The sequence below is a fragment of the Schistocerca serialis genome, chromosome 11 (assembly GCF_023864345.2).
Source record: "Schistocerca serialis cubense isolate TAMUIC-IGC-003099 chromosome 11, iqSchSeri2.2, whole genome shotgun sequence".
NCBI lineage: Eukaryota > Metazoa > Arthropoda > Insecta > Orthoptera > Acrididae > Schistocerca > Schistocerca serialis.
The window spans coordinates 204,020,339-204,046,364 of record NC_064648.1 but is presented as its reverse complement, the minus strand read 5'-3'; the positions used below and the strand labels follow the sequence as shown (position 1 = coordinate 204,046,364).

Below are 26,026 nucleotides of genomic sequence, written 5' to 3'. Positions count from 1 at the left end.
CGACAGGAGCCGAGAAAGCGTATGTCGTGCTTGAAACGCACTCATATCAGTCAGTCATAACAGTGCAACGACACTTCAGGACGAAGTTCAACAAAGATCCACCAACTGCTAACTCCATTCGGCGATGGTATGCGCAGTTTAAAGCTTCTGGATGCCTCTGTAAGGGGAAATCAACGGGTCGACCTGCAGTGAGCGAAGAAACGGTTACAGAACACGTGTATCTGGACATGCTGGAAAATTGGCTCATGCCACAACTGGAAACCGACAGCGCCGACTTCATCTTTCAACAGGATGGTGCTCCACTGCATTTCCATCATGATGATGTTCGGCATTTCTTAAACAAGAGATTGGAAAACCCATTGATCGGTCGTGGTGGAGATCATGATCAGCAATTCATGTCATGGCCTCCATGCTCTCCCGACTTAACCCCATTGATTTCTTTCTGTGGGGTTATGTGAAAGATTCAGTGTTTAAACCTCCTCTACTAGAAATGTGCCAGAACTGCGAGCTTGCATCAACGATGCTTTCGAACTCATTGATGGGGACATGCTGCGCCGAGTGTGGGAGGAACTTGATTATCGGCTTGATGTCTGCCGAATCACTAAAGGGGCACATATCGAACATTTGTAAACGCCCAAAAAAACTTTTTGAGTTTTTGTATGTGTGTGCAAAGCATTGTGAAAATATCTCAAATAATAAAGTTATTGTAGAGCTGTGAAATCGCTTCAATCATTTGTAATAACCCACTACATTGTAACACAGCCATTTGGCAATATGTTCAGTAGTTTCATTTCAGTTTAATTATAAAGCAATTATTTGTAAAAAAAAATTGGGTCATTAATAAAAAAAAAATAATTGGAAGGAAACTAGAAAAGATACTCCAAAATCCCTCTGTCATAACTGCAATAGTAAACCACTCTATATGTACAGGGTGAGGCAGTGAAATGGCACGATTTCGATAGTGGTTGTCGGGCGCGGAGGGGGGTTGCGAGAGTGGGGGAAGTGACCTTGGGCGTCTAGAGTGGTGGAAGTTTCAGTAGCCATGGAGCGTTGCTCGAGTGCGCAACGTGCATATGCCGTAAAGGCATATTACAAAAACGCGGATAGTGTGGTTGGTGCTCAACGCGCCTTTCGTCGTGAATTCAACCTGCCGCCACGGGCTCCCGTGCCATCAAGGAAAGCCGTTCTCCTTTGGGTTAAAACCTTTGAAGCTACTGCTAGCACAACAAAGAAAAGAGGCGGCAGCACAAAAACAATCCGGACACCCGAGGACATTAATCGTGTGCGCGAAGCGTTGGGACGAAGTCCACGAAAATCCGCGAGACGGCACAGTGCAGAACTTGGTCTCGGCAATCGATCAGCAAGACGGATTTTGAAGAGTGACCTTCACTATCATCCATACAAAAATCAGGTAGTGCAAGCCCTTAAACCTAATGACTACAATAACTGTATACGCTTTTGCCAGTCAATGCTTAACGTTATTGAACGAAATGAAGAAAGAGTGCATAACTTATGGATGAGTGATGAAGCCCACTTTCATCTTAGTGGGTACGTAAATAAGCAAAACTTTAGATATTGGTCCTCAGATAACCCGCACGAACTTCATGAAAAACCTCTCCATTCCGAAAAAGTAACAGTCTGGTGCGCAATGTCATCTCGTGGAATCGTGGGGCCCTATTTTTTTGAAGATGAAGATGGCAACACAGTGACGGTAACCTCTGGACGTTATGCTGACATATTGACCATTTTTGGTCTGCCTGGAATTGATCGACATGATCCAGATGCTGAAACACTCTTCCAGCAAGATGGTGCAACAAGCCATACTGCTAATGTCTCAATGGAATTGCTCAGACTTGCATTTCCACGACGTCTAATCAGCAGGAATGGCGATTTCCCCTGGCCTGCCCGTTCACCAGATCTGACGGCACCAGACTTTTTTCTTTGGGGCTACCTCAAGTGCAAAGTCTTCCAGGAAAATCCACAAAGAACAAAAGAAGACCTGAAGGAGCGAATTCGACAGGAAATTAACAACATTCCAGTACAGATGCTACGAAACGTCATGGGACAATTTCATCTCAGGCTTAGGCAATGTGTGCAAAACCAAGGACGACATCTCACTGACACCATGTTTAAAAAATGATTGTTTTTAAGTTAAATCTTTAATTTCCACTCTTGTACTTGAGATCCATGTTCAACTATTATGATTTTACTTGTAAATAAATCTTTGGTGGTTTTACAAAATCGTGCCGTTTCACTGCCTCACCCTGTAAAAAAAAAAAATTCAAATTTTTCTATTTGGCAGTTTATTCATAAATGTTCCTCAAACTTGGTGATTTTAACATGGGCAGCATAGGCAACTCCGGCTCCCCTTCGCACGAGATGCCAGCGAACAGTCAGCGAGTGCGTGGACTTACGTGGAGGCGGCGTCCGATGTAGCCGAGGCCGGGGGCGGAGACGCCCGCCCCCAGGCCGGAGCCGCCGCCGAGCCCGAGCCCCAGGCCGCCCCCGCCGCCCCCGCCGGCGCCGTGCAGCGAGCCGTAGAACTTGTTCTCGCTGCGGTCGGACACCAGGAACTGGTCGTCCCGCATCGACAAATCTTCCTCGGGCTCCTCGCCCGGGTACGTGTCGTCGCTGTCCGGGGAGCTGCAGAACACACAAAGATGGCGCGTCACGTCACTCATCAACCCACAGTCAAAGCAGTCACGTCCGTACTTCAACCCTCCGATCAACTGAAGTAAGCAGTTCTCATAATATGCAAAGATCAGCAAATTCCTCAAACTGGGGAACTATCAAGAATGGGGTTCCACAAGGGTCGCTCTTGGGTCCTTTGTTGTTCTTAATATATATTAATGACTTGCCATTCTATATTCATGAAGAGGCAAAGTTGGTTCTCTTTGCTGATGATACAAATATAGTAATCACACCTGACAAACAAGAATTAACTGATGAAATTGTCAATAAAATCTTTCAGAAAATTACTAAGTGGTTCCTTGTAAACGGACTCTCACTGAATTTTGATAAGACACAATACATACAGTTCCGTACAGTAAATGGTATGACGCCATTAATAAATATAGACCTTAATCAGAAGCATATAGATAAGGTAGAATATTCAAAATTTTTAGGTGTGTCCATTGATCAGAGATTAAATTGGAAGAACATTGATGGTCTGCCGAAATGTTTGAGTTCAGCTACTTATGCAATAAGGGTCATTGCAAATTTTGGTGATAAACATCTTAGTAAATTAGCTTACTACGGCTATTTTCACTCATTCCTTGCATATGGCATCACATTTTGGGGTAATTCATCACTGAGGAATAAAGTATTTATTGCACAAAAGCGTGTAATCAGAATAATAGCTGGAGTCCACCCAAGATCATCCTGCAGACATTTATTTAAGGATCTAGGGATATTCACAGTAGCTTCTCAGTATATATACTCTCTTATGAAATTTGTTATTAACAACCAAACCCAATTCAAAAGTAATAGGAGTGTGCATAACTACAATACTAGGAGAAAGGATGATCTTCACTATTCAAGATTAAATCTAACTTTGGCACAGAAAGGGGTGAATTATACTGCCACTAAAGTCTTTGGTCACTTGCCAAATAGTATCAAAAGTCTGACAGATAACCAACAAGTATTTAAGAAGAAATTAAAAGAATTTCTGAATGAAAGCTGTTTCTACTCCGTAGAGGAATTTTTAGATATAAATTAAGAAAAAAATAAAAAAAAATTATAAAAAAATTAAAAAAATAGAAATAAAAAAGTTGTTATATTAACTTAATTATGTTGTTAAATTAACGTAATTCAAAATGGTTCAAATGGCTCTGAGCACTATGGGACTCAACTGCTGTGGTCATTAGTCCCCTAGAAGTTAGAACTACTTAAACCTAACTAACCTAAGGACATCACACACATCCATGACCGAGGCAGGATTCGAACCTGCGACCGTAGCAGTCGCACTGTTCCGGACTGCGCGCCTAGAACCGCGAGACCACCGCGGCCGGCGAACGTAATTATGTCATGTATTGGAAAATTCGACTCGCTCCTCATAATTACGAAATATCGTATTCATGATCCATGGAACTAGTATTAATCTAATCTAATCTACAGTGAAGGGTCTGTCTACATAGCTGGCCGGCCGGTGTGGACGAGCGCTTCTAGGCGCTTCAGTCTGGAACCGCGCGACCGCTACGGTCGCAGGTTCGAATCCTGCCCCGGGCATGTATGTGTGTCATGCCCTTAGGTTAGTTAGGTTTAAGTAGTTCTAAGTTCTAGGGGGCTGATGACATCAGATGTTAAGTCCCATAGTGCTCAGAGCCATTTGAACCATTTGTCAACTTAGCTGCGTTAGCAACGTGGCTCAGTACTGTGCTGGGGGACCCAGGTTCGATTCCCGGTTCTCAGCCATTGTGAGGTCAACATACGTGGTCTGTTCAAAATATTCCGGAACATTCGTAATTTCCCGCCAATGCTGTATTGGGCCGAAATGTGGTTGGCATCCCTGTACACGCCCGTGTTTAATGTAACAGTAACAGTACAGAGTCTGCCTCCATAGCTGAGTTGTTCAAAAATGTGTGGAATCTTATGGGACTTAACTGCTAAGGTCATCAGTCCCTAATCTTACACACTACACCGAGCGTGGTGGCGCAGTGGTTAGCACACTGGACTCGCATTCGGGAGGACGACGGTTCAATCCCGCGTCCGGCCATCCTGATTTAGGTTTTCGTGATTTCCCTAAATCACTCCAGGCAAATGCCGGGATGGTTCCTTTGAAAGGGCAAGGCCGACTTCCTTCCCCGTCCTTCCTTAATCCGATGAGACCGATGACCTCGCTATTTGGTCTCTTCCTCCCAAACAACCCAATCCTTACACACTACGTAACCTAAATTATCCTAAACACAAACACACACACCAATGCCCGAGGGAGGACTCGAACCTCCGCCGGGACCAGCCGCACAGTCCATGACTGCAGCGCCCTGGACCGCTCGGCTAATCCCGCACGGCGTAGCTGAGTTGGCAACGTGGCTGAGTGCTGTGCTGGGGGGACCCGGGTTCGATTCCCGATACTGTCAGTGATTTTTCCTCGGCGAGAGGATTGGACCAGAGTACTCTCAGCCATTGTGAGACCTACATACGTGGTCTGTTCAAAATATTCCGGAACATTCGTAATTTCCCGCCTATGGTGTGTTGGTGCGAAATGTGGTTGACATCCCTGCACACGCCTGTGTTTAATGTAACAATAACAGTAAAGAGCCTCCTCCATAGCTGAGTTGGCAACGTGGCTGAGTACAGTGCTGGGGGACCCGGGTTCGATTCCCAGTACTGCCAGGGAGTTTTCCTCGGCGAGAGGAGTGGACCAGACTGCTCTCAGCCATTGTGAGACCTACATACGTGGTTTGTTCCAAATATTCCGGAACATTCGTAATTTCGCGCCAATGGTGTGTTGGGGCGAAATGTGGTTGGCATCCCTGCACACGCCCGTGTTTAATGTAACAGTGACAGTAAAGAGTCTGCCTCCATAGCTGAGCTGGCAAAGTGGCTCAGTACTGTGCTGGGGGACCCTGTTTCGATTCCCAGTGCTGCCAGGGATTTTTTTCCTCGGCGAGAGGACTGGACCAGAGTGCTCTCAGCCATTGTGAGACCTACATACGTGGTCTGTTCAAAATATTCCGGAACATTCGTAATTTCGCGCCAATGGTGTCTTGGGGCAAAATGTGGTTGGCATCCCTGCACACACCCGTGTTCAATGTGCTACTGCTGGAAGTTCCATAGTTGTATGTCTGTTAGTTATTGTTCACTGCTGTATGGAGCAGGATACTGTGTGGCACAGTTTGCCAATTTCGGGACGGCACAGTTGAGGAGCAACGCGCCTGCATTAAATTTTGCGTGAAACTCAGGAAAACCTTTACACGCGTGGTTCTAGGCGCTACAGTCTGGAACCGCGCGACCGCTACGGTCGCAGGTTCGAATCCTGCCTCGGGCATGGATGTGAGTGATGTCCTTAGGTTAGTTAGGTTTAAGTAGTTCTAAGTTCTAGGGGACTGATGACCGCAGCAGTTAAGTCCCATAGTGCTCAGAGCCATTTGAACACCTTTACAGAAAATGTTGGGGGAAGCCTACGGTGATGAGTGTTTAAGCCGTACTGGGTGTTACGAATGGTTCACACGGTTTAAAAATGGCCAGAAAGAAGTTAAAGATGATTTGTAAATAATAGATTTCAGCTATAAGTCGTCCTTTGGAATTTTTATTGGCAGATATAGATTTCAGCTAGAGACCAGCCATTCTCAATGCACTATCATTTTTGGTCAAGCATGTAATGCCTTTTGGTCTGGCTTCATCCACAGTTTTCTCTTTAAAACAACAAGGATCAACTCACAGCTGAGGGCCCAATGAACTGTGGATGAAGCCCGACCAACAGGCATTACATGCATTGACCATAAATGATAGTGCATTGAGAATGGCTAGTTTCTAGCTGAAACCTAGATTTGCCAATAAAAAATTCAAAAGGACGACTGATAGCTGAAATCTATTGTTTACAGGTCAAAATAACAGTCGTTGCCTGCAACAGCCTCTGAATGGAGGGTAACTTGACGAAGTTAAAGATGACCTCCATTGAGGACGACAACGCTTATGTCAGGAATGTCAAGGAAATTGTGCGGGCCAGTCCAAGACTGACTGTCCGAGAGATTCCAGAAGAATGCAACATTTCACTTGGATCATGCCATGAAATCCTCACACAGCGTCTTGGAATGCATCGTGTTGCCTCCAAGTTCGTCCCACGGTTCACGAGTCGGGACCAGAAAGACCTTCACCTCGCAATCTGTGAAGAGCTTTTGAATCGCTCAAATGAGAACCATATGTTCCTTAAGAGAATCATGACCGGTGATGAGACGTGAATCTACTGTTATGGTGTTGAGACCAAAGGGCCGGGGAAAGTTCTCCGACACCAGAAATAGCTCGTCAGTGAAATAAAACAATCCTTTTGTTTTACATTCCTGTTTAGAAAGTTCCGTAATTCCAGTGGTATATAATAAGTGATTTCGCGTAATACATTAAATCTCGTAAAATTTAGTATTCCATTTGTTTACTAGTAGGTCGTGCTTGTCCACTATATGTTCGCAACGTTTTGCATTAAGAAAATTTAGATTAGCATTGTTATTTTTCAGTATTTTATGTAATATGATGTATATCCTATGTAAAAGTCTTTGCTATTGTATACGCCAGTTTCAGCATAAAATAAGCAAGGTTTTGTGGATAGTTACTCATAAGAAATTTTAAACTTTTAATTGTTAATTTAATACATTTGCAATGTAGTTTTGTAGACTTGATTGTTAAAGATACGTATAAATAGGAAGAGCACAAGACTCAAGAATGCACAGTTGGAGACAGTTTTGAGACGCAACCACTGTGTCGCACGTCTGTGCAATAATGTAATTGCTGTAGTACAGTATTGTGACTATGTAGCCTGTTATGAGGAGTGGGATCCCACTAAGAAGAAATGGTGCAGCTTGTCATAAATAAACCACTATAAAACGACTTGGTACCTGGATCATTTCATGGAATTCACGTAACTTGATCCAGTTAGCAGAGGAAATGGACCGAGGCAACGACTACTACAGCAGCAGAAGCAGCAGCAGCAAACAGATTACTCCGAGTTACACCGAACTAAGATACGTATAAGAAATCAACTGAACTATATAAGTGTCACTGCAGAACTAATTACTAAAGTGTAATGTTTTGGAAACTGTTCTAGCAGTAAACATTTGCATTTGTCTCAAAGTAATTCTACGGGCAACGGCCTTGTCGCAGTCTATACACCGGTTCCCGTGAGATCACCGAAGTTAAGCGCTATCGGGCGTGGTCGGCACTTGGATGGGTGACCATCCAGGCCGCCATGCGCTGTTGCCATTTTTCGGGGTGCACTCAGACTCGTGATGCCAATTGAGGAGCTACTCGACCGAACAGTAGCGATTTCGATCAAGAATACCACCATAAAGACCAGGAGAGCTGTGTGCTGACCACACGCCCCTCCTATCCGCATCCTCCACTGAGGATGACACGGCGGTCGGATGGTCCCGGTCGGCCACTCGTGGCCTGAAGACGGAGTGCTCAAAGTAATTCAATGAGTGGTGACGGCCAATGTGATCAGTAAGAAACACCCCCCGATCAAACGTATCTTGATGTCAATGGGGCACAAGAGTAACAACAAAGTTTTGAGGTTTTTAGTTAAAATCAAATAATCTCTTTCCGATGTCGAAAATTTTCGGCGCAGCAAAATTTCACTGTCTTCACCATGTATCAAAAGTTTCGTTACATCAGGTCAGGTCAAATGTCAAAGCCATGCTAAAGCCCGGTCCACACGCAACGATCTGTCTGCGCAGACATCGGCGCAAATGTCTGTACATGCAAAAGATCGCTGCAAATGTGGTGTGTTCACACGACACAAACCCCAATCTACTACTCGCCCGCCACCTGTCGGTATAGAAAAGAAATATCAGTGGCAAGCGACTACGCTCCCCTTAAACGTCAAAAATTTAATTCAGTTATTTGGAAATATAGAAATGGAGGAAGTTCTGTTGTGGTCTGTATTCGCAACTTGTGCTGCAAAAAACATCCAGACCAACCGCAAGAAACAGAGAAAGCGGTCAAAATGGTGTAGACATTAGCTGCTAAAGCAAAAGCAGTTTTCTCACGTAAATTTACTGCGAGAGTCGCAGGGCGAACCTAACGACTGGCGAAATTATTTGCGGATGATGTCGAAACTTATAATTATCTCTTAAAGCTTGTAACCCCTCATATTATGAGACAAAATACTTTTATAGAGAAGGGCAATTTCTCCTTATGAACGGCTGGCGGTAACATTAAGATTCCTAGCAACAGGAAGGAGCTCCAAGGATTTGGAATTTTCAACTGCAATATCGAAACAAGAGTTGAGTGAAGTAATATCCGCAATTTTTCAATTAGAGCATTGTATGCTGCTGTCTTTTTGTCTCTGTCACTATATTCTTTACTTTTAATCTTTCACAAACATGGGTGGTTTCTATATATTTCAATGAACTCACTTACAAACTCTCGAGAACACTGACATCAGTCATTTTAATGCCCTGTGCGCACAAATACAAACACTAGACTGAGCAAACAGCTGTTTCGCGCCAGATTTGCGGCGATCTCCTGTCCACACGCTCCAACTTGTCTGCGCAGATGTGGTTTGAACCCACAGATTTGAGAGGTTTCGCTCAAACCTCCAACTCCAACTTCCAGGTTTGCACACGCCTCGGGTTGGTGCAAATCTTCTGTCCACACGCAACGATCTGTCTGCGCAGATGTGATGTGCGCAGACATTTGCGCAGACAAATCGTTGCGTGTGGACGGGCCTTAATGATTATCTTTGACTTTGAAGGGTTGGTTCATCTTGAATTCGTACCACAGGGACAAGCTGTTAGTCGATGGTACTATGGGTCAAATGGTTCAAATGGCTCTGAGCACTATGGGACTCAACTTCTGAGGTCATTAGTCCCCTAGAACTTAGAACTAGTTAAACCTAACTAACCTAAGGACATCACAAACATCCATGCCCGAGGCAGGATTCGAACCTGCGACCGTAGCGGTCTCGCGGTTCCAGACTGCAGCGCCTAGAACCGCACGGCCACTTCGGCCGCCGATGGTACTATCGGAGCGTGTTGCGACGCTGCTACACAATGTGAGAAGGAACCGGCCGTAAATGTGGCGAAACAATTCATGTGTCTTGCATCACTGTAACGCAGCACCCACACTTTCATCCCTGTTGGTGCGAGACTATTGCACAAGAATCGCTATCACTGTGCTACCTCTTCTTCTGTACTCTCCAGATATGGATCCTGCAGACATTTTTTTTTTTTTTTAATTTCCAAAGGCGAAAACCCCGTTGAAAGGGCGAACATTTGCGACGATAGACGAGATAAAAGAAAGTTCGCAGACGGCGCTTCGCGCGTTAGAGAATGAGGCGCACCAAGACTGCTTCCGGAAATGGAAACGAGGGTGGCAGCAGTGCATCAATTGTGAAGAAGAATATTTCGAAGGAGACCATGCACAATAAGTGAAAGGTAAGCACAGAACAGATTTATGGACCAAATTTCGGGATGTTTTGAACAGACGTCGTACTTGACTGACAAGGGGAGGGCGCCAATTGTGAAATTCAGATTCGATTCATACTGCGCATAATAAAAGCTCATGGCCAGAGGTGTAATGTGGCAAAGCACCAAGATGCACTTCTCAGCCGTTGTCGAGAAAATCGACAGTTAAAAGAAACTGTTGCGGTGAAATACTCTCTACGACTAATAATTTTTCACAGCGTCGTGGCGCAGCGGTAAGCGTTCGGGTTTGTAATCCGAAGGTCGCCGGATCGAATTTCGTGCCATGCGATTTTTTTTTATTATTAGTTTTTTGTAATTCAAATATATATATATATATATATATATATATATATATATATATATATATATATATATATATATATAAAGTATTAATGAATTACTTATGCATGCTGGTGAAGGCGGATCGCTCTCCAATTGTACCGCCTCCATTTTCCCGTTTTTTTTTTTTAACAGGGTGTACCAAAGCTCTCCCGTCCCCACTGATTTTCGACGATGTTATAAGTTGCGCTAGGGACCGCATCTACCTTCTTTCGAAGTTAGCAGGCGACTACGCTGTTATGCGGCGGCTCGTTTCGGCCCATTCAACATCTGTCCATCAAGTGTAACGAGCGAGTAACGGAGTTTATATTTCATACCTGCCACGGCGAATTTGTGTTCGTGGGGTCTCTATTCCAATTCGAACGTTTGACTTACGCTATACGTATTCGTTTCGGAATATCGTTTCTACGTCTTCCGTTAACTATACGTGGTTAACATTATAAAGACAATTAATAACATTTGTGAAATACAACTTTGTTTGCGGAAAATATAATGATGTTCGAAGTCGCCAGTTTTTCCACGACAAACGACTTTCAACAACTTATTATATGCATAATTGTTGCAACTGATTGCCGGGAATTATATATATATATATATATATATATATATATATATATATATATATATACATTTGAATTATAAAAAACAAATACTAAAAAAAATTGCATGGTGCGAGATTCGATCCGGCGACCTTCGGATTACAAACCCGAGCGCTTACCGCTCCGCCACGACGCTGTGGGAAATTATTAGTCGTAGAGAGTATTTCACCGCAATGGTTTCTTTTAACTGTCGATTTTCTCGACAACGACTGAGAAGTGCATCTTGGTGCTTTGCCACATTACACCTCTGGCCATGAGCTTTTATTATGCGCAATATGAATCGAATCTGAATTTCACAATTGGCGGCCTCCCCTTGTGAGAGGTAGCGGCTGCGCAACACGTCTGCTGCAGAAATGAATACGGATCCCTACTTACGAAAAAATATCTACATCCATACCCCGAAAACCACGGTACAGTGCGTGTCGGAGGGTGCCTTGTACCACTCCTGGTCTTTCCTTTTCCTGTTCCACTCGCAGACAGAGCGACGGGAAAACGAGTATCTATAAGCCCCCGTATCAATGCTGATTTCTTGTATCTTATCTTTGCTCTCGTCATTCGAAATGTATGTAGGCGGCAGTAGGATCTTTCTGCGGTCAGCTTAAAATGCTATAAATTTTTTTCAGTAGTGTTCCTCGAAAAAAAAAAATAACGTCGCCTTCCCTTCCGGGATTCACATTTGTGTTCGCAAACCATCTCTGTAACACTAGTGTAATGTTCGAAATTACGGGTGACAAATTTAGCAACCCATCTCGGAACTGCTTTGATGTCTTCCTTTAATACAACCAGGTGCAGATCCCAGTGTAGCATTACATGAGTAGGTCCAATATAGTCAGATCTACTTTGCGTCACGTGAGTGTAGGGGAGTCGAAACAAGCAGTGACCATTGACGTCATATCAACTTGAGATTTGTTTTATACATGTAATTCATTTCTAAATTTTATTGATTATTTGCACAGTAAAGAATTTAATTATGTTCAACATTTAATAGATAATGAGTTTTAATTAGACAGATATAAATATATTTTGGCATAGCAAATCACCTTCATTGGATCAGGCGTGATATGTTTTCTCTTTGTAAGAACAAAAACTTCCGTGTTGCTCGAGTCATAGAGTAAATATCTCTGGAGTGAGCATTGCGTTCTGCGCATGTTGTCAACATTAAACCAGGATTGTCACGTGATCTCGGGACTTCGCTGTGCCCGTGTGCTTTCTGCAGCGTTTGAAGTTTTATAATACCAAGAGTTTTTGTTGTGTTTCACCGTTTGTTGATAGTGTCATAGCGATGGTGAATTACGTTATTGCTACGGATGGAAAGAAAAATATGTGAAAGGAGGGATAGTAACTTTTCATGGGTACATTCCATATAGCTCTAATTATAGTTTTCATTTTAGTAAGAGACACTGTATACGTTTAAAAATTTCGAGACGCATTATAATTAAGACTTGATTCTGTAGACCTATTTTTCTACGCTTTTATGACTATATAATAGATATTATGGCTCTTACAAAAGCTTACAAACAATCGCTTCCTCTCGTAAATTTGCCAGTGGAACAGGAAAGGAAAAGCTTAGTTGTTTCAGTAAATACTATCCTCCAGGCATTTATCAGTGACTTGTCAATTATGTATACAGATTACTCCGTCTACTATTTATTTAATGAACTGGGAGCAAGTACTTAAAATGCGTTAAATAAATACCTCAAAGTGCCACCAGTAAGAAAAATTGTGCTTTAGGCCGCAAAAACGAGAAAATAAATACGCAGAAATACAAGAAAAAAGGACGAATTAGCAGGGATATAATCGCTAATGTGTGGCAAATTCGGTGTTTTTCGGACACTTGCAAAAGTACTAGCGTACTGTCAAGTCGTTAGGCAAGACTATCACTGCAAAATTGTACGTCAGGCTCTGTAATACTATAAAGTGCCGTATCATACGGAAAACTACCAAAACTCGAGTGCATCTGAACTGTGACACCTATCGCAAAGAAGCAGAATGCAATATCACTTGCCCTTAAAAGTTACGTAGCTGGTTTATTCCCGGTATCAAGTGGATACTGTTAAAATGTCTTCGCAACATATATAAATAATCCACGACACGTACGAAAAGAATCCGTCTGTACTAGGGATGCAGTGACATTCGAAATATACAGGGCGCTATACGAACAAAGACACGACGTCCCGAGATCACGTGACCAGGCCGGCAATGTATGTTGACAACACAAAATCTGTTCTGCGCATGTGAGTGCCTCTATGGCTCGAGTGCGCGATCACGTAGTGGTCGAGTGCGGATCTGCTGTAACTTTGATGAATGGGCATAGAATTGTTGATTTACAACACGGAGTTGATTTAAAGATTATTCTAGGGAACCACGGCCCGACTTTAGTTCAAACAAATCGCGCGCGAATTGTCAAATATCGGCGCAGAGTTTAAGATACGCGGCTGGATATCGGGCGTTATCGTCGCGTATGTGATTCATTAACATTAACCGCAATTTACGGACATCAGCTTGATAATAACTATCAAAGACGTATAAGAGCGGCATGGTAATCGTCTTGATACTTAAAGCAACAAGACTTCTGGTCAGGTGACTACAGGGTTATAAACACAAAATCAAATAGGGGGAATGCAGGAGTAGGTTTAATAATGAATAGGAAAATAGGAAAGCGGGTAAGCTACTACAAACAGCATAGTGAACGCATTATTGTGGCCAAGATCGACACAAAGCCTATGCCTACTACAGTAGTACAAGTTTATATGCCAACTAGCTCTGCAGATGACGAAGAAATTGAAGAAATGTATGATGAAATAAAAGAAATTATTCAGATTGTGAAGGGAGACGAAAATTTAATAGTCATGGGTGACTGGAATTCGAGTGTAGGAAAAGGGAGAGAAGGAAACATAGTAGGTGAATATGGATTGGGGGACAGAAATGAAAGAGGAAGCCGCCTGGTAGAATTTTGCACAGAGCACAACATAATCATAACTAACACTTGGTTTAAGAATCATGAAAGAAGGTTGTATACATGGAAGAACCCTGGAGATACTAAAAGGTATCAGATAGATTATATAATGGTAAGACAGAGATTTAGGAACCAGGTTTTAAATTGTAAGACATTTCCAGGGGCAGACGTGGACTCTGACCACAATCTATTGGTTATGACCTGTAGATTAAAACTGAAGAAACTGCAAAAAAGTGGGAATTTAAGGAGATGGGACCTGGATAAACTAAAAGAACCAGAGGTTGTACAGAGATTCAGGGAGAGCATAAGGGAGCAATTGACAGGAATGGGGGAAATAAATACAGTAGAAGAAGAATGGGTAGCTTTGAGGGATGAAGTAGTGAAGGCAGCAGAGGATCAAATAGGTAAAAAGACGAGGGCTAGTAGAAATCCTTGGGTAACAGAAGAAATATTGAATTTAATTGATGAAAGGAGAAAATATAAAAATGCAGTAAGTGAAACAGGAAAAAAGGAATACAAACGTCTCAAAAATGAGATCGACAGGAAGTGCAAAATGGCTAAGCAGGGATGGCTAGAGGACAAATGTAAGGATGTAGAGGCCTATCTCACTAGGGGTAAGATAGATACCGCCTACAGGAAAATTAAAGAGACCTTTGGAGATAAGAGAACGACTTGTATGAATATCAAGAGCTCAGATGGAAACCCAGTTCTAAGCAAAGAAGGGAAAGCAGAAAGGTGGAAGGAGTATATAGAGGGTCTATACAAGGGCGATGTACTTGAGGACAATATTATGGAAATGGAAGAGGATGTAGATGAAGATGAAATGGGAGATACGATACTGCGTGAAGAGTTTGACAGAGCACTGAAAGACCTGAGTCGAAACAAGGCCCCCGGAGTAGACAATATTCCATTGGAACTACTGACGGCCGTGGGAGAGCCAGTCCTGACAAAACTCCACCATCTGGTGAGCAAGATGTATGAAACAGGCGAAATACCCTCAGACTTCAAGAAGAATATAATAATTCCAATCCCAAGGAAAGCAGGTGTTGACAGATGTGAAAATTACCGAACTATCAGCTTAATAAGTCACAGCTGCAAAATACTAACACGAATTCTTTACAGGCGAATGGAAAAACTAGTAGAAGCTGACCTCGGGGAAGATCAGTTTGGATTCCGTAGAAACACTGGAACACGTGAGGCAATACTGACCTTACGACTTATCTTAAAAGAAAGATTAAGGAAAGGCAAACCTACGTTTCTAGCATTTGTAGACTTAGAGAAAGCTTTTGACAATGTTGACTGGAATACTCTCTTTCAAATTCTAAAGGTGGCAGGGGTAAAATACAGGGAGCGAGAGGCTATTTACAATTTGTACAGAAACCAGATGGCAGTTATAAGAGTCGAGGGACATGAAAGGGAAGCAGTGGTTGGGAAGGGAGTAAGACAGGGTTGTAGCATCTCCCCGATGTTGTTCAATCTGTATATTGAGCAAGCAGTGAAGGAAACAAAAGAAAAATTCGGAGTAGGTATTAAAATTCATGGAGAAGAAATAAAAACTTTGAGGTTCGCCGATGACATTGTAATTCTGTCAGGGACAGCAAAGGACTTGGACGAGCAGTTGAATGGAATGGACAGTGTCCTGAAAGGAGGATATAAGATGAATATCAACAAAAGCAAAACAAGGATAATGGAATGTAGTCTAATTAAGTCGGGTGATGCTGAGGGAATTAGATTAGGAAATGAGGCACTTAAAGTAGTAAAGGAGTTTTGCTATTTGGGGAGCAAAATAACTGATGATGGTCGAAGTAGAGAGGATATAAAATGTAGGCTGGCATTGGCAAGGAAAGCGTTTCTGAAGAAGAGGAATTTGTTAACATCCAGTATTGATTTAAGTGTCAGGAAGTCATTTCTGAAAGTATTCGTATGGAGTGTAGCCATCTATGGAAGTGAAACATGGACGATAAATAGTTTGGACAAGAAGATAATAGAAGCTTTCGAAATGTGGTGCTACAGAAGAATGCTGAAGATTAGATGGGTAGATCACATAACTAATGAGGAAGTATTGAGTAGGATTGGGGAGAAGAGAAGTTTGTGGCACAACTTGACCAGAAGAAGGGATCGGTTGGTAGGACATGTTCTGAGGCATCAAGGGATCACCAATTTAGTATTGGAGGGCAGCGTGGATGGTAAAAATCGTATAGGGAGACCAAGAGATGAATACACTAAGCAGATTCAGAAGGATGTAGGTTGCAGTAGGTAGTGGGAGATGAAAAAGCTTGCACAGGATAGAGTAGCATGGAGAGCTGCATCAAACCAGTCTCAGGACTGAAGACCACAACAACAACAACAAACTTAAAGCAAGCGAGAAGCGATTTACGGTCGGGATACGACAAATATTAATCATTGCATAGTCAGCTTGTTGATACGTTGCTTAGTAACTGACAAACGGACAGTGATAGAATTATTGAAACGATCTTTTAAGTATTAATGACCACTACACACACATCAGAAACTAATTGCTCTCACTGTCAGTGACTTCTGGATTGGATGAGTTTTTTTTTTAATTTTTGCTAACTGGTATTAATAAACTTTTTTCGAGGTTGAAACTTTGTCAATAGTGTCGTGCTCATTCAGTTTAGTAGAGCTATAGATAGTACTATCTACGCTGCTATTTATAGTTTTAAAAGAAAAGAGAGTACATACCTGTTTTTTTTCTTTTGAGAAATGTTCGCACTTCAGTCGTCAGTGTTCTCAATCCAGAGGCACGAGTGACGCTCCCTCACAGCACTACGATATCGAGAACCACCGCACACGTGTGCCCCCTTCTCACTACATTTCTGCATTGAAAACCCTGAGATATAGCCGCGGTACGAAGAAGGAAGAAAGAAGAGGAAAGATCAGCGAAAGAAACGGAGCAAAGAGAGAAGGGGAGGTCACACCAGGCACTTGAGCAGTACTCAAGAACAGGTGTCACCAGCGTCCTACATCCGGTCTCCTTTACAAATGAATCACGCTTCTCTAAAATTCTCCCAAGAAACTGAATTCGGCCATTCGCCTTACCTACCATAGTTCTCGCACGCTCATTACATTTATGGCGACAATGCTTCTCGCTTTACAGTACCTTTCATCCTAGGCACATTATTAACTCTGTTAAGAAGAAATGTGAATAGCGCTAGTGACATTCTCAGATGGTTGAAATAACATCTCAGATCTTCCAGAGCAATCTGTTTCATCAAGATCGCGGAGCAACTGAAGTGACTGTTTTTTATCGAATCTAGAGCAGAAACATGTCTTTCTTAAGCACAGTGATTTCAAGCAGAGAAGCATTATCTGTGCCGCTACTCGTGGAGCGGCCAAGACATTCCCTGCAGAGACGATTCCAGCACTCGCGAGACGACGAAACCTTGAGTGAACGCTCGTGTCGCCGTGTCTACAGCAGTACACGAAACCAGTTTCACAAAATTGGTTCCATGAAACCAGTTTCGCGAAATAGGTTTCACGAAGCATGTGTCGTGAAACTGGTTCCACAGTACGAGTGTGGCCCACCTGCGGGTGACGCGGCGCACCATGACGCGCTGGTGGTGGGCGCCGTGGTGCGAGAGGGGCGGCTGCCCCACCACGCCGACGCCGCCCATGCCGACGCCGGGCGCCGCCACGCCCACGCCCGTACCCAGCGTCGTGGCTCCGCCGACGCTGCCACCGCTGCCTCCCAGCGCCGCTCGCAGCTGGTCCGGCTGCAGCTGGTTTCCGTACAGCACCTGCCACAGAGACGCACACTCGCCTCGTCATACAGCCAGCGCTACGAGGCAGCAGTTGTAAAGTTTCAGTTACCAGTTACTCTTCTTTGTAAGAATGCTGACTTTGGCGACGATAACACTGAATAAGATGATGACGATGATGATGATGATGATGACTACGACGTCATTCTGAATGGAGAGAAGTCTTCTGAAGTAAGAGTGATTTCAGGTGTTCCTCTGGGGAGTGTCATAGGACCGTTGCTATTCACAATATATACACTCCTGGAAATTGAAATAAGAACACCGTGAATTCATTGTCCCAGGAAGGGGAAACTTTATTGACACATTCCTCGGATCAGATACATCACATGATCACACTGACAGAACCACAGGCACATAGACACAGGCAACAGAGCATGCACAATGTCGGCACTAGTACAGTGTATATCCACCTTTTGCAGCAATGCAGGCTGCTATTCTCCCATGGAGACGATGGTAGAGATGCTGGATGTAGTCCTGTGGAACGACTTGCCATTCCATTTCCACCTGGCGCCTCAGTTGGACCAGCGTTCGTGCTGGACGTGCAGACCGCGTGAGACGACGCTTCATCCAGTCCCAAACATGCTCAATGGGGGACAGATCCGGAGATCTTGCTGGCCAGGGTAGTTGACTTACACCTTCTAGAGCACGTTGGGTGGCACGGGATACATGCGGACGTGCATTGTCCTGTTGGAACAGCAAGTTCCCTTGCCGGTCTAGGAATGGTAGAACGATGGGTTCGATGACGGTTTGGATGTACCGTGCACTATTCAGTGTCCCCTCGACGATCACCAGTGGTGTACGGCCAGTGTAGGAGATCGCTCCCCACACCATTATGCAGGGTGTTGGCCCTGTGTGCCTCGGTCGTATGCAGTCCTGATTGTGGCGCTCACCTGCACGGCGCCAAACACGCATACGACCATCATTGGCACCAAGGCAGAAGCGACTCTCATCGCTGAAGACGACACGTCTCCATTCGTCCCTCCATTCACGCCTGTCGCGACACCACTGGAGGCGGGCTGCACGATGTTGGGGCGTGAGCTGAAGACGGCCTAACGGTGTGCGGGACCGTAGCCCAGCTTCATGGAGACGGTTGCGAATGGTCCTCGCCGATACCCCGGGAGCAACAGTGTCCCTAATTTGCTGCGAAGTGACTGTGCGGTCCCCTACGGCACTGCGTAGGATCCTACGGTCTTGGCGTGCATCCGTGCGTCGCTGCGGTCCGGTCCCAGGCCGACGGGCACGTGCACCTTCCGCCGACCACTGGCGACAACATCGATGTACTGTGGAGACCTCACGCCCCACGTGTTGAGCAATTCGGCGGTACGTCCACCCGGCCTCCCGCATGCCCACTATACGCCCTCGCTCAAAGTCCGTCAACTGCACATACGGTTCACGTCCACGCTGTCGCGGCATGCTACCAGTGTTAAAGACTGCGATGGAGCTCCGTATGCCACGGCAAACTGGCTGACACTGACGGCGGCGGTGCACAAATGCTGCGCAGCTAGCGCCATTCGACGGCCAACACCGCGGTTCCTGGTGTGTCCGCTGTGCCGTGCGTGTGATCATTGCTTGTACAGCCCTCTCGCAGTGTCAGGAGCAAGTATGGTGGGTCTGACACACCGGTGTCAATGTGTTCTTTTTTCCATTTCCAGGAGTGTATAAATGACCTTGTGGATGACATCGGAAGTTCACTGAGGCTTTTTGCAGATGATGTTATGGTGTATTGAGAGGTTGTAACAATGGAAAATTGTACTGAAATGCAGGAGGATCTGCAGCGAATTGACGCATGATGCAGGGAATGGCAATTTAATCTCAATGTAGACAAGTGTAATGTGCTGCGAATACATAGAAAGAAAAATTCTTTATCATTTAGCAACAACATAGCAGGTCAGCAACTGGAAGCAGTTAATTCCATAAATTATCTGGGAGTAGGCATTAGGAGTGATCTAAAGTGGAATGACCATATAAAATTAATCTTCGGTAAAGCAGATGCCAGACTGAGATTCATAGGAAGAATCCTAAGGAAATGCAATCCGAAAACAAAGGAAGTAGGTTACAGTACACTTGTTCGCCCACTGCTTGAATACTGCTCAGCAGTGTGGGATCCATACCAGATAAGGTTGATAGAAGAGATAGACAAGATCCAACGGAGAGCAGCGCGCTTCGTTACAGGATCATTTAGTAATCGCGAAAGCGTTACGGAGATGATAGATAAACTCCAGTGGAAGACTCTGCAGGAGAGACGCTCAGTAGCTCGGTACGGGCTTTTGTTAAAGTTTTGAGAACATACCTTCACCGGGGAGTCAAGCAGTATATTGCTCCCCCCTATGTATATATCACGAAGAGACCATGAGGATAAAATCAGAGAGATTAGAGCCCACACAGAGGCATACCGACAATCCTTCTTTCCACGAACAATACGAGACTGGAATGGAAGGGAGAACCGATGGAGGTACTCAAGGTACCCTCCGCCACATACCGTCAGGTGGCTTGCGGAGTATGGATGTAGATGTAGGCGTTTGGTTTGTGAGGCGCTCAACTGCACAGTCATCAGCACCCATGCAAAGTCCAAATTTTTTTCACAGTCCAACCGAGCGATTGTCACGAAAGATGATGAAATGATGGAGACTAACACCCAGTTCCCAGGCAGAGAAAATCCCCAAACCGGCCGGGAATCGAACCCGGGACCCCGTGATCCAGTGGCAGGAACGCTAGCCACTGGACCACGAACTGTGGACTGAATAAGACGTCCTTGGGCTCTCACTAGCCTTAACTGGTTAAAATGCTTTCGATCAAACACGCTTTGGGCATTGTCTAGTGGAATGGCTGCTGATGTGTTGTTGGTACCAGAGGGGCACACATTCCACTGTCGACCTGCCCATGATTGCCTGTTAGCCAGGCAGGCAAGCCAGCCCACATTATCAGCAGAACGGAAAGGTTGCTTTAATCCCGTCCAAGCCAGGTTCTGCCCAACCCAAGCAGGCTACAGGACTTTTGCTTTCCTGCTCGTCTTCCCACAGTGCTATGCTACGCAGCAGTTTATTGTGTCTGCACCCATTGTACGAGGGGCGTTTGAAAAGTCCATGCAAAAATAAATACTACTTACGTGATGGGGTAAACCTTTTTTATTTTTCGACATAGTCTCCTTTTAAACTTATACACTTCTTCCAACCCTGTTCTAATTTGTTGAATCCTTCCGAATAATAGGAATTGTCCAAGTCTGCAAAATAGCTATTACTTGCTGCAATCACCTCCTATTTTTAATGAAATCTTTGCCCCGCCAGCCATTTCTTCAAATTGGGGAACAAATAGTAGTCCAAGGTAGCCAAGTCTGGAGAATAGGGGGGGGGGGGATGTGAAACGAGTTGGAATCCTATTTTCAATAATTTCGCGACCACAGCTGCTGAGGTGTGTGCTGGTGCATTGTCGTTTTGGAAAATGACTTTTTTGCGGTCCAATCTCCGGCGTTTTTCTTGCAGCTCGGTTTTCAGACGGTCCAATAACTATGAATAATAAGCACCTATAATAGTTTTACCCTTTTCCAGATAGTCGATGATTATCCCTTGCAAAGCCCAAAAGACAATCGCCATATCCTTTCTGGTCGAAGGAATGGTCTTCGCCTTTTTTGGTGCAGATTCTCCCTTGTTAACCCATTGCTTACATTGTTGTTTGGTCTCAGGAGTATAGTAATGTATCCGTGTTTTATCCACAGTGACGAAACGGCGATTAAAGTCCTGTGGCTTCTTCCTGAACAGCTGTAGACCATCTTTGCAACACTTCACACGTTTCCGTTGTTGGTCAAGCGTGAGCAGTCACAGAACCCATCTTGCGGATAGCTTTCTAATGTCCAAATGTTTATGCAAAATTTTATGTACCCGTTCATTCGAGATGCCCACAGCACTAGCAATCTCACGCACCTTAACTCTTCTGTTATCCATCACCACATCATTTTTCAAATGCCCCTCGTAATATTATGAATTGCTTCCGGAAGTTGATGAAAAGTCTTTTTTAAATCCAAGTATCTCAAGACAAGGCTCAGTGTAATATATATTAATTTTGGGTCATTGTAGTCCAGAAAATGGTGGATTTTGTTTGTCCTCTTTTTTCCTTTTCAGTTTACGAGGGTGGTTTGAAAAGCTCTGGGAACAGAATAAAAAAAAAATACTTACATCACTGAAACATTTTCTGTTTTTCAATGTAGTCTCCTTGTAGATTAATGCTCTTAGTTCAACGATGTTCCAGTACCCTGATTCCATCTCGAAAATGAGTTTCCTCCAGGCCTGCAAAATGGTTGTCAACTCAAGCTATCAATTCTTTGTTTGAAGTGAGTCTTCGTCCACCGAGAAAAATTTTCAGTTTTGGGAAGAGATGGAAGTCTGACGGAGCCGTATCACGTGAATAAGCCGGGTGCGGCAACAGTTCATACCTTAGTTCGTGTAATTTTGCCATGGCGACGGCACATGTGTCCGGGCGTGCATTGTCTTGATGGAAGATGACATTCTTCCTTGCTAAACGTGGCCTTTTTTAGCATATCGTTTGTTGCAATTTGTCCAGGAGGTTAGTATAGTATTCTCCAGTAATGGTTTGCCCAGTGGGGAGATAATCTAGAAACAGAATCCCCTTCGCATCCCAGAACACTGATGCCATGACATTTCCCGCCAAAGGAATTGTCTCTGTTTTCTTTGGTGGCGGAGAATCAGTAATGTTTCGACTGCTTTGACTGTTCTTTTGTCTCTGGAGTATAGTACTGCATGCAAGTTTCATCTGTGGTCACAAACCGGCGCAACAAGTCTTGTTTGTTTCTCCTAAAACGGGCCAAATATTGTTCCGATACGTCCATTCTCGTGCATTTTTGATCCAGCGTCAAGAGTTGTGGTACCCATCTTGCAGATAATTTTTTCATTTCTAATTCTTCAGTTAAAATGTGATATACCCTTTGAGATGACATCTGGCAAGCATGAGCAATTTCACGCACTTACGATCGGCGATCGTCCATGACCATTTTGTGCACTTTTGCAACGATTTCTGGAGTAGTGACACATATTGGTCGACCACTGCGCAGATCATCGTCTAAGCTCTCCCGATCAAATTTAAATTCATTGGTCCACTTGGCAACAGTTGAATATGAAGGAGCAGAGTCCCCCAGTGTACTCAGGAAATCGGCACGAATGTCCTTTGCTTTCATACCTTTCTTTACGAAGTATTTAATCACTTGTAAGGTGTCAGGCAAATCCAAAACCTTCCATGAAAACCCTGACATGATAAGCAAATCCAGCAGTATGTCACATAGCTCCGAATAAATCCTGACATTAAATTAACCAAAGTAATACGATCAACGAGTGAGCAAATGGAATACCACAGACTAACACAAGAACGCCTAAATGCATGTCATACCTTCCCACCGTGAGACAGACGCAGTTCCGAGGGAAGAAACGAGAACAGAAGCCGAGAGCAGAACCGTGTTAAGCTAGAAGGCCCTGTGATAACAGACAGACACCCACTTCCTGGCTGACTGACAGGACCACCCCCCAGCGCATGTTAAAAGATAGAGCCCTCCAGAAGAACAGTATAGATCTTCACTAAAAGGGCCACACCAGCTGCAAGTTTTAGCGTGAGACTTTTTCACGTCTCTGTTACATTGCAAACGTTAAAAACATTGCCCCACCACGGCTGATTGGTCAGTTGAAAACACAGCGAGATAGCTTTTTTTAAACCAACTTTGGTAAATTGTAGTAAGGAGAAGTTAGGAGAGAGTTGCTTCCGAGACAGCGAGCTGTTGTGGAGCTGCGCCGCCCGCCACCCCCTGATGCTGCCTAACCAACGACAAGGTAATGAACGCACGCGATGCCACATTTTCACTGAAAACTGCAGAAGTCTCATCTGTTACATCCCCTTTTTACGTAATACTAGTGTCAATCGTCAATTAAATCTCATGGTATTCACATTTGCTACCTGAAGTAAAAATCTGAAACGCGATGATTTTTCTGTTATATAATTATTGAGAAGCCACATCAGCCACTGTAATTTACAACAAGTTAGATAAGTAATTAAAGATAATTGAGGGTCACTGTAGACCATTTTGATAGTTTTCTTTTTTATGAAACTTAACTTAAATCTAGATTATAGATGTGATATGGTATAGGTCATCCTTCGATCCATTGTAGAATTTGGAAATCCATTCAGGGAATATTCGTTCACATTTTTGTTGAACACAGTTGGTTTTTATCATCCTGTATTAAAATATTTCCTTTTATCAATAGTGCAATTTAAAAACAATGTTTTGTGAGTAGAATAAAATTTCCAATGGTAAACGTAACTGCTTTTGCGACGTTATTTTACCAGCTAACTAAACATAGGAAAGCCTTGAACCCCTTCCACTAAATTTAGTTAGTATTAAGATTCTTTTACAGGGAGTGCAGTGGAGCTGACGCTGAAATCATTAAGTATTTGGTTATATCATCGCTAGTCTCACTGAACTCTACATGTCATGTGTGGTCTGGCGTCTCCTTACCAGCAACAGGTCCCAGGTTCATACCAGTCAATTCCCTAAAAAACGCGCACAGAGCGTCTTTGCGCGAAAGTGGTAGGGAGACACGACTTGGAACAAACAGACACCACGCAGAATGTTAGACACTGCTCGAATCTCGATTTTTTTCCATCTTCGCAAATCACTACGCGAGAGCAACAGTCACGTCACCGCCACAGCTCCCTCCCAAGAGCACTGACGCGGCACGTGTTTACAGGCAACAGTCCGTCCAATGAACTTCACGTGGGCAACTCGTAGCGCTACCGCTGACCTCTCGCGGTGATTCCGAGAACTCTTCAAACCACCCTCGTATTTCTGGCTTATTTATTTATTTCGATACGAATGGATTTCTCTGTAACTTCTCTCACTTTCGACAGGTACTACCTATCATAAGGTCACGTGCTTTCTATAATGAGCAAAAAAAAACTTTCAAAGTCGAGATCCTTTGCACCTAAGAATCTGAACATGACTATTATACTGCAATACTTTTAAAGTAAGGTTTTTGAACTCTAATTTCTGTAACCTTCGTGGGTTCCACCCACATACGAGGTGCGACAATAATGAGACTGATCTGAAAAAAATGTTGCTTACCGTTTTAGTCAAGTTTGGTGTTGTCTCCTACAAAGTAGTTCCCTTCTGATTGCACACACTTTTTTCAGAGCTTCTGCCATTGATGGTGACATTTCTGGAACTCATCTTCTATAATATCCTTCAAGACCCTCGTCACAGCTTTTTGGACACCTTGTGTTGTTTGAAAATGGTGTCCCTTGACCGCCGTTTTGACTCTTGGAAATAGAAAAAAGTCGCACGGAGCGATATCTGGTGAATGAGGTGGCTGTGTTAGTACTGAAATTTGTTTTGAGGTTAAAAATTGCTGTACTGACAGAGCAGTATGGGATGGCGCATTATCGTGATGCAGAATCCAATTATCAGCAATGTTGGCACGGACATGAAGAACTCTTTTACGAAATCTTTCTAAAATCTCTTTCTAGTAATATTGGTTAGCTGTTTGTCCAGGAGGCACCCACTATTTATGGACAATTCCGTTGGAATCAAAGAAGCACACAAGCATGCATTTCACTTTTGACTTTCACATGCGAGCTTTTTTTGGTCTGGGTGAACTCTTTGAGCACCATTGCGAACTTTGGCGTTTTGTCTCTGGATCGTACTGAAAAAACGAACTTTCATCGCCAGTGATAACACAGCTCAACAATTCTGGATTGATTTCTGTTCTAACAGATCAGCTGCCACATTTTTTCGTGTTTCTTGCTGTTGTGGTGTGAGATTTTTGGGGACAATTTTTGCACAAATCTTTCTCATACCAAGATCTTCAGTCATTATTAGACAAACCGTTTCTCGAATGATGTTCAGTTCTTCTGCAATTATCTTCACGGATAATCTTCGATCAAATAGAACGAGTTCACACACCCTGGCCAAGTTAACATCAGTGCATGAGGTTGATGGTCGTCGACTGCGATCTTCACATTCAACATTCCTTCTGCCTTCACTAAACATTTTACACCAATGAAAAACTTGAGCTCTTGACATAAACTCCTCCCCAAAAGCCTTCTGAAGCTTACTGTAAGTTATCGTCGCGTTTTCACTCAATGTAACGCAAAAAGAAATGGCACACCTCTTCGCAATACTATGCGGTTCCATTTCCTTGACGAGAGACACAAACACGTGTTAACTTATTACAGCGCAACTCA

At 43.8% G+C, this 26,026-nt stretch overlaps 1 protein-coding gene across 1 annotated transcript in view; it reads right to left on the bottom strand.

The window, feature by feature from the left end:
* LOC126427225 (probable cationic amino acid transporter) overlaps positions 1-26,026 on the bottom strand; it is a 546,247-nt gene that overhangs the window by 51,409 nt on the left and 468,812 nt on the right. The window contains exons 10-12 of the mRNA XM_050089463.1: positions 17,559-17,770; positions 16,484-16,486; positions 2,415-2,676 (exon numbers count right to left, since the gene is read on the bottom strand). Coding sequence (XP_049945420.1) covers positions 2,415-2,676; positions 16,484-16,486; positions 17,559-17,770 — 477 coding nt within the window. The remainder of the gene's footprint in view (positions 1-2,414; positions 2,677-16,483; positions 16,487-17,558; positions 17,771-26,026) is intronic.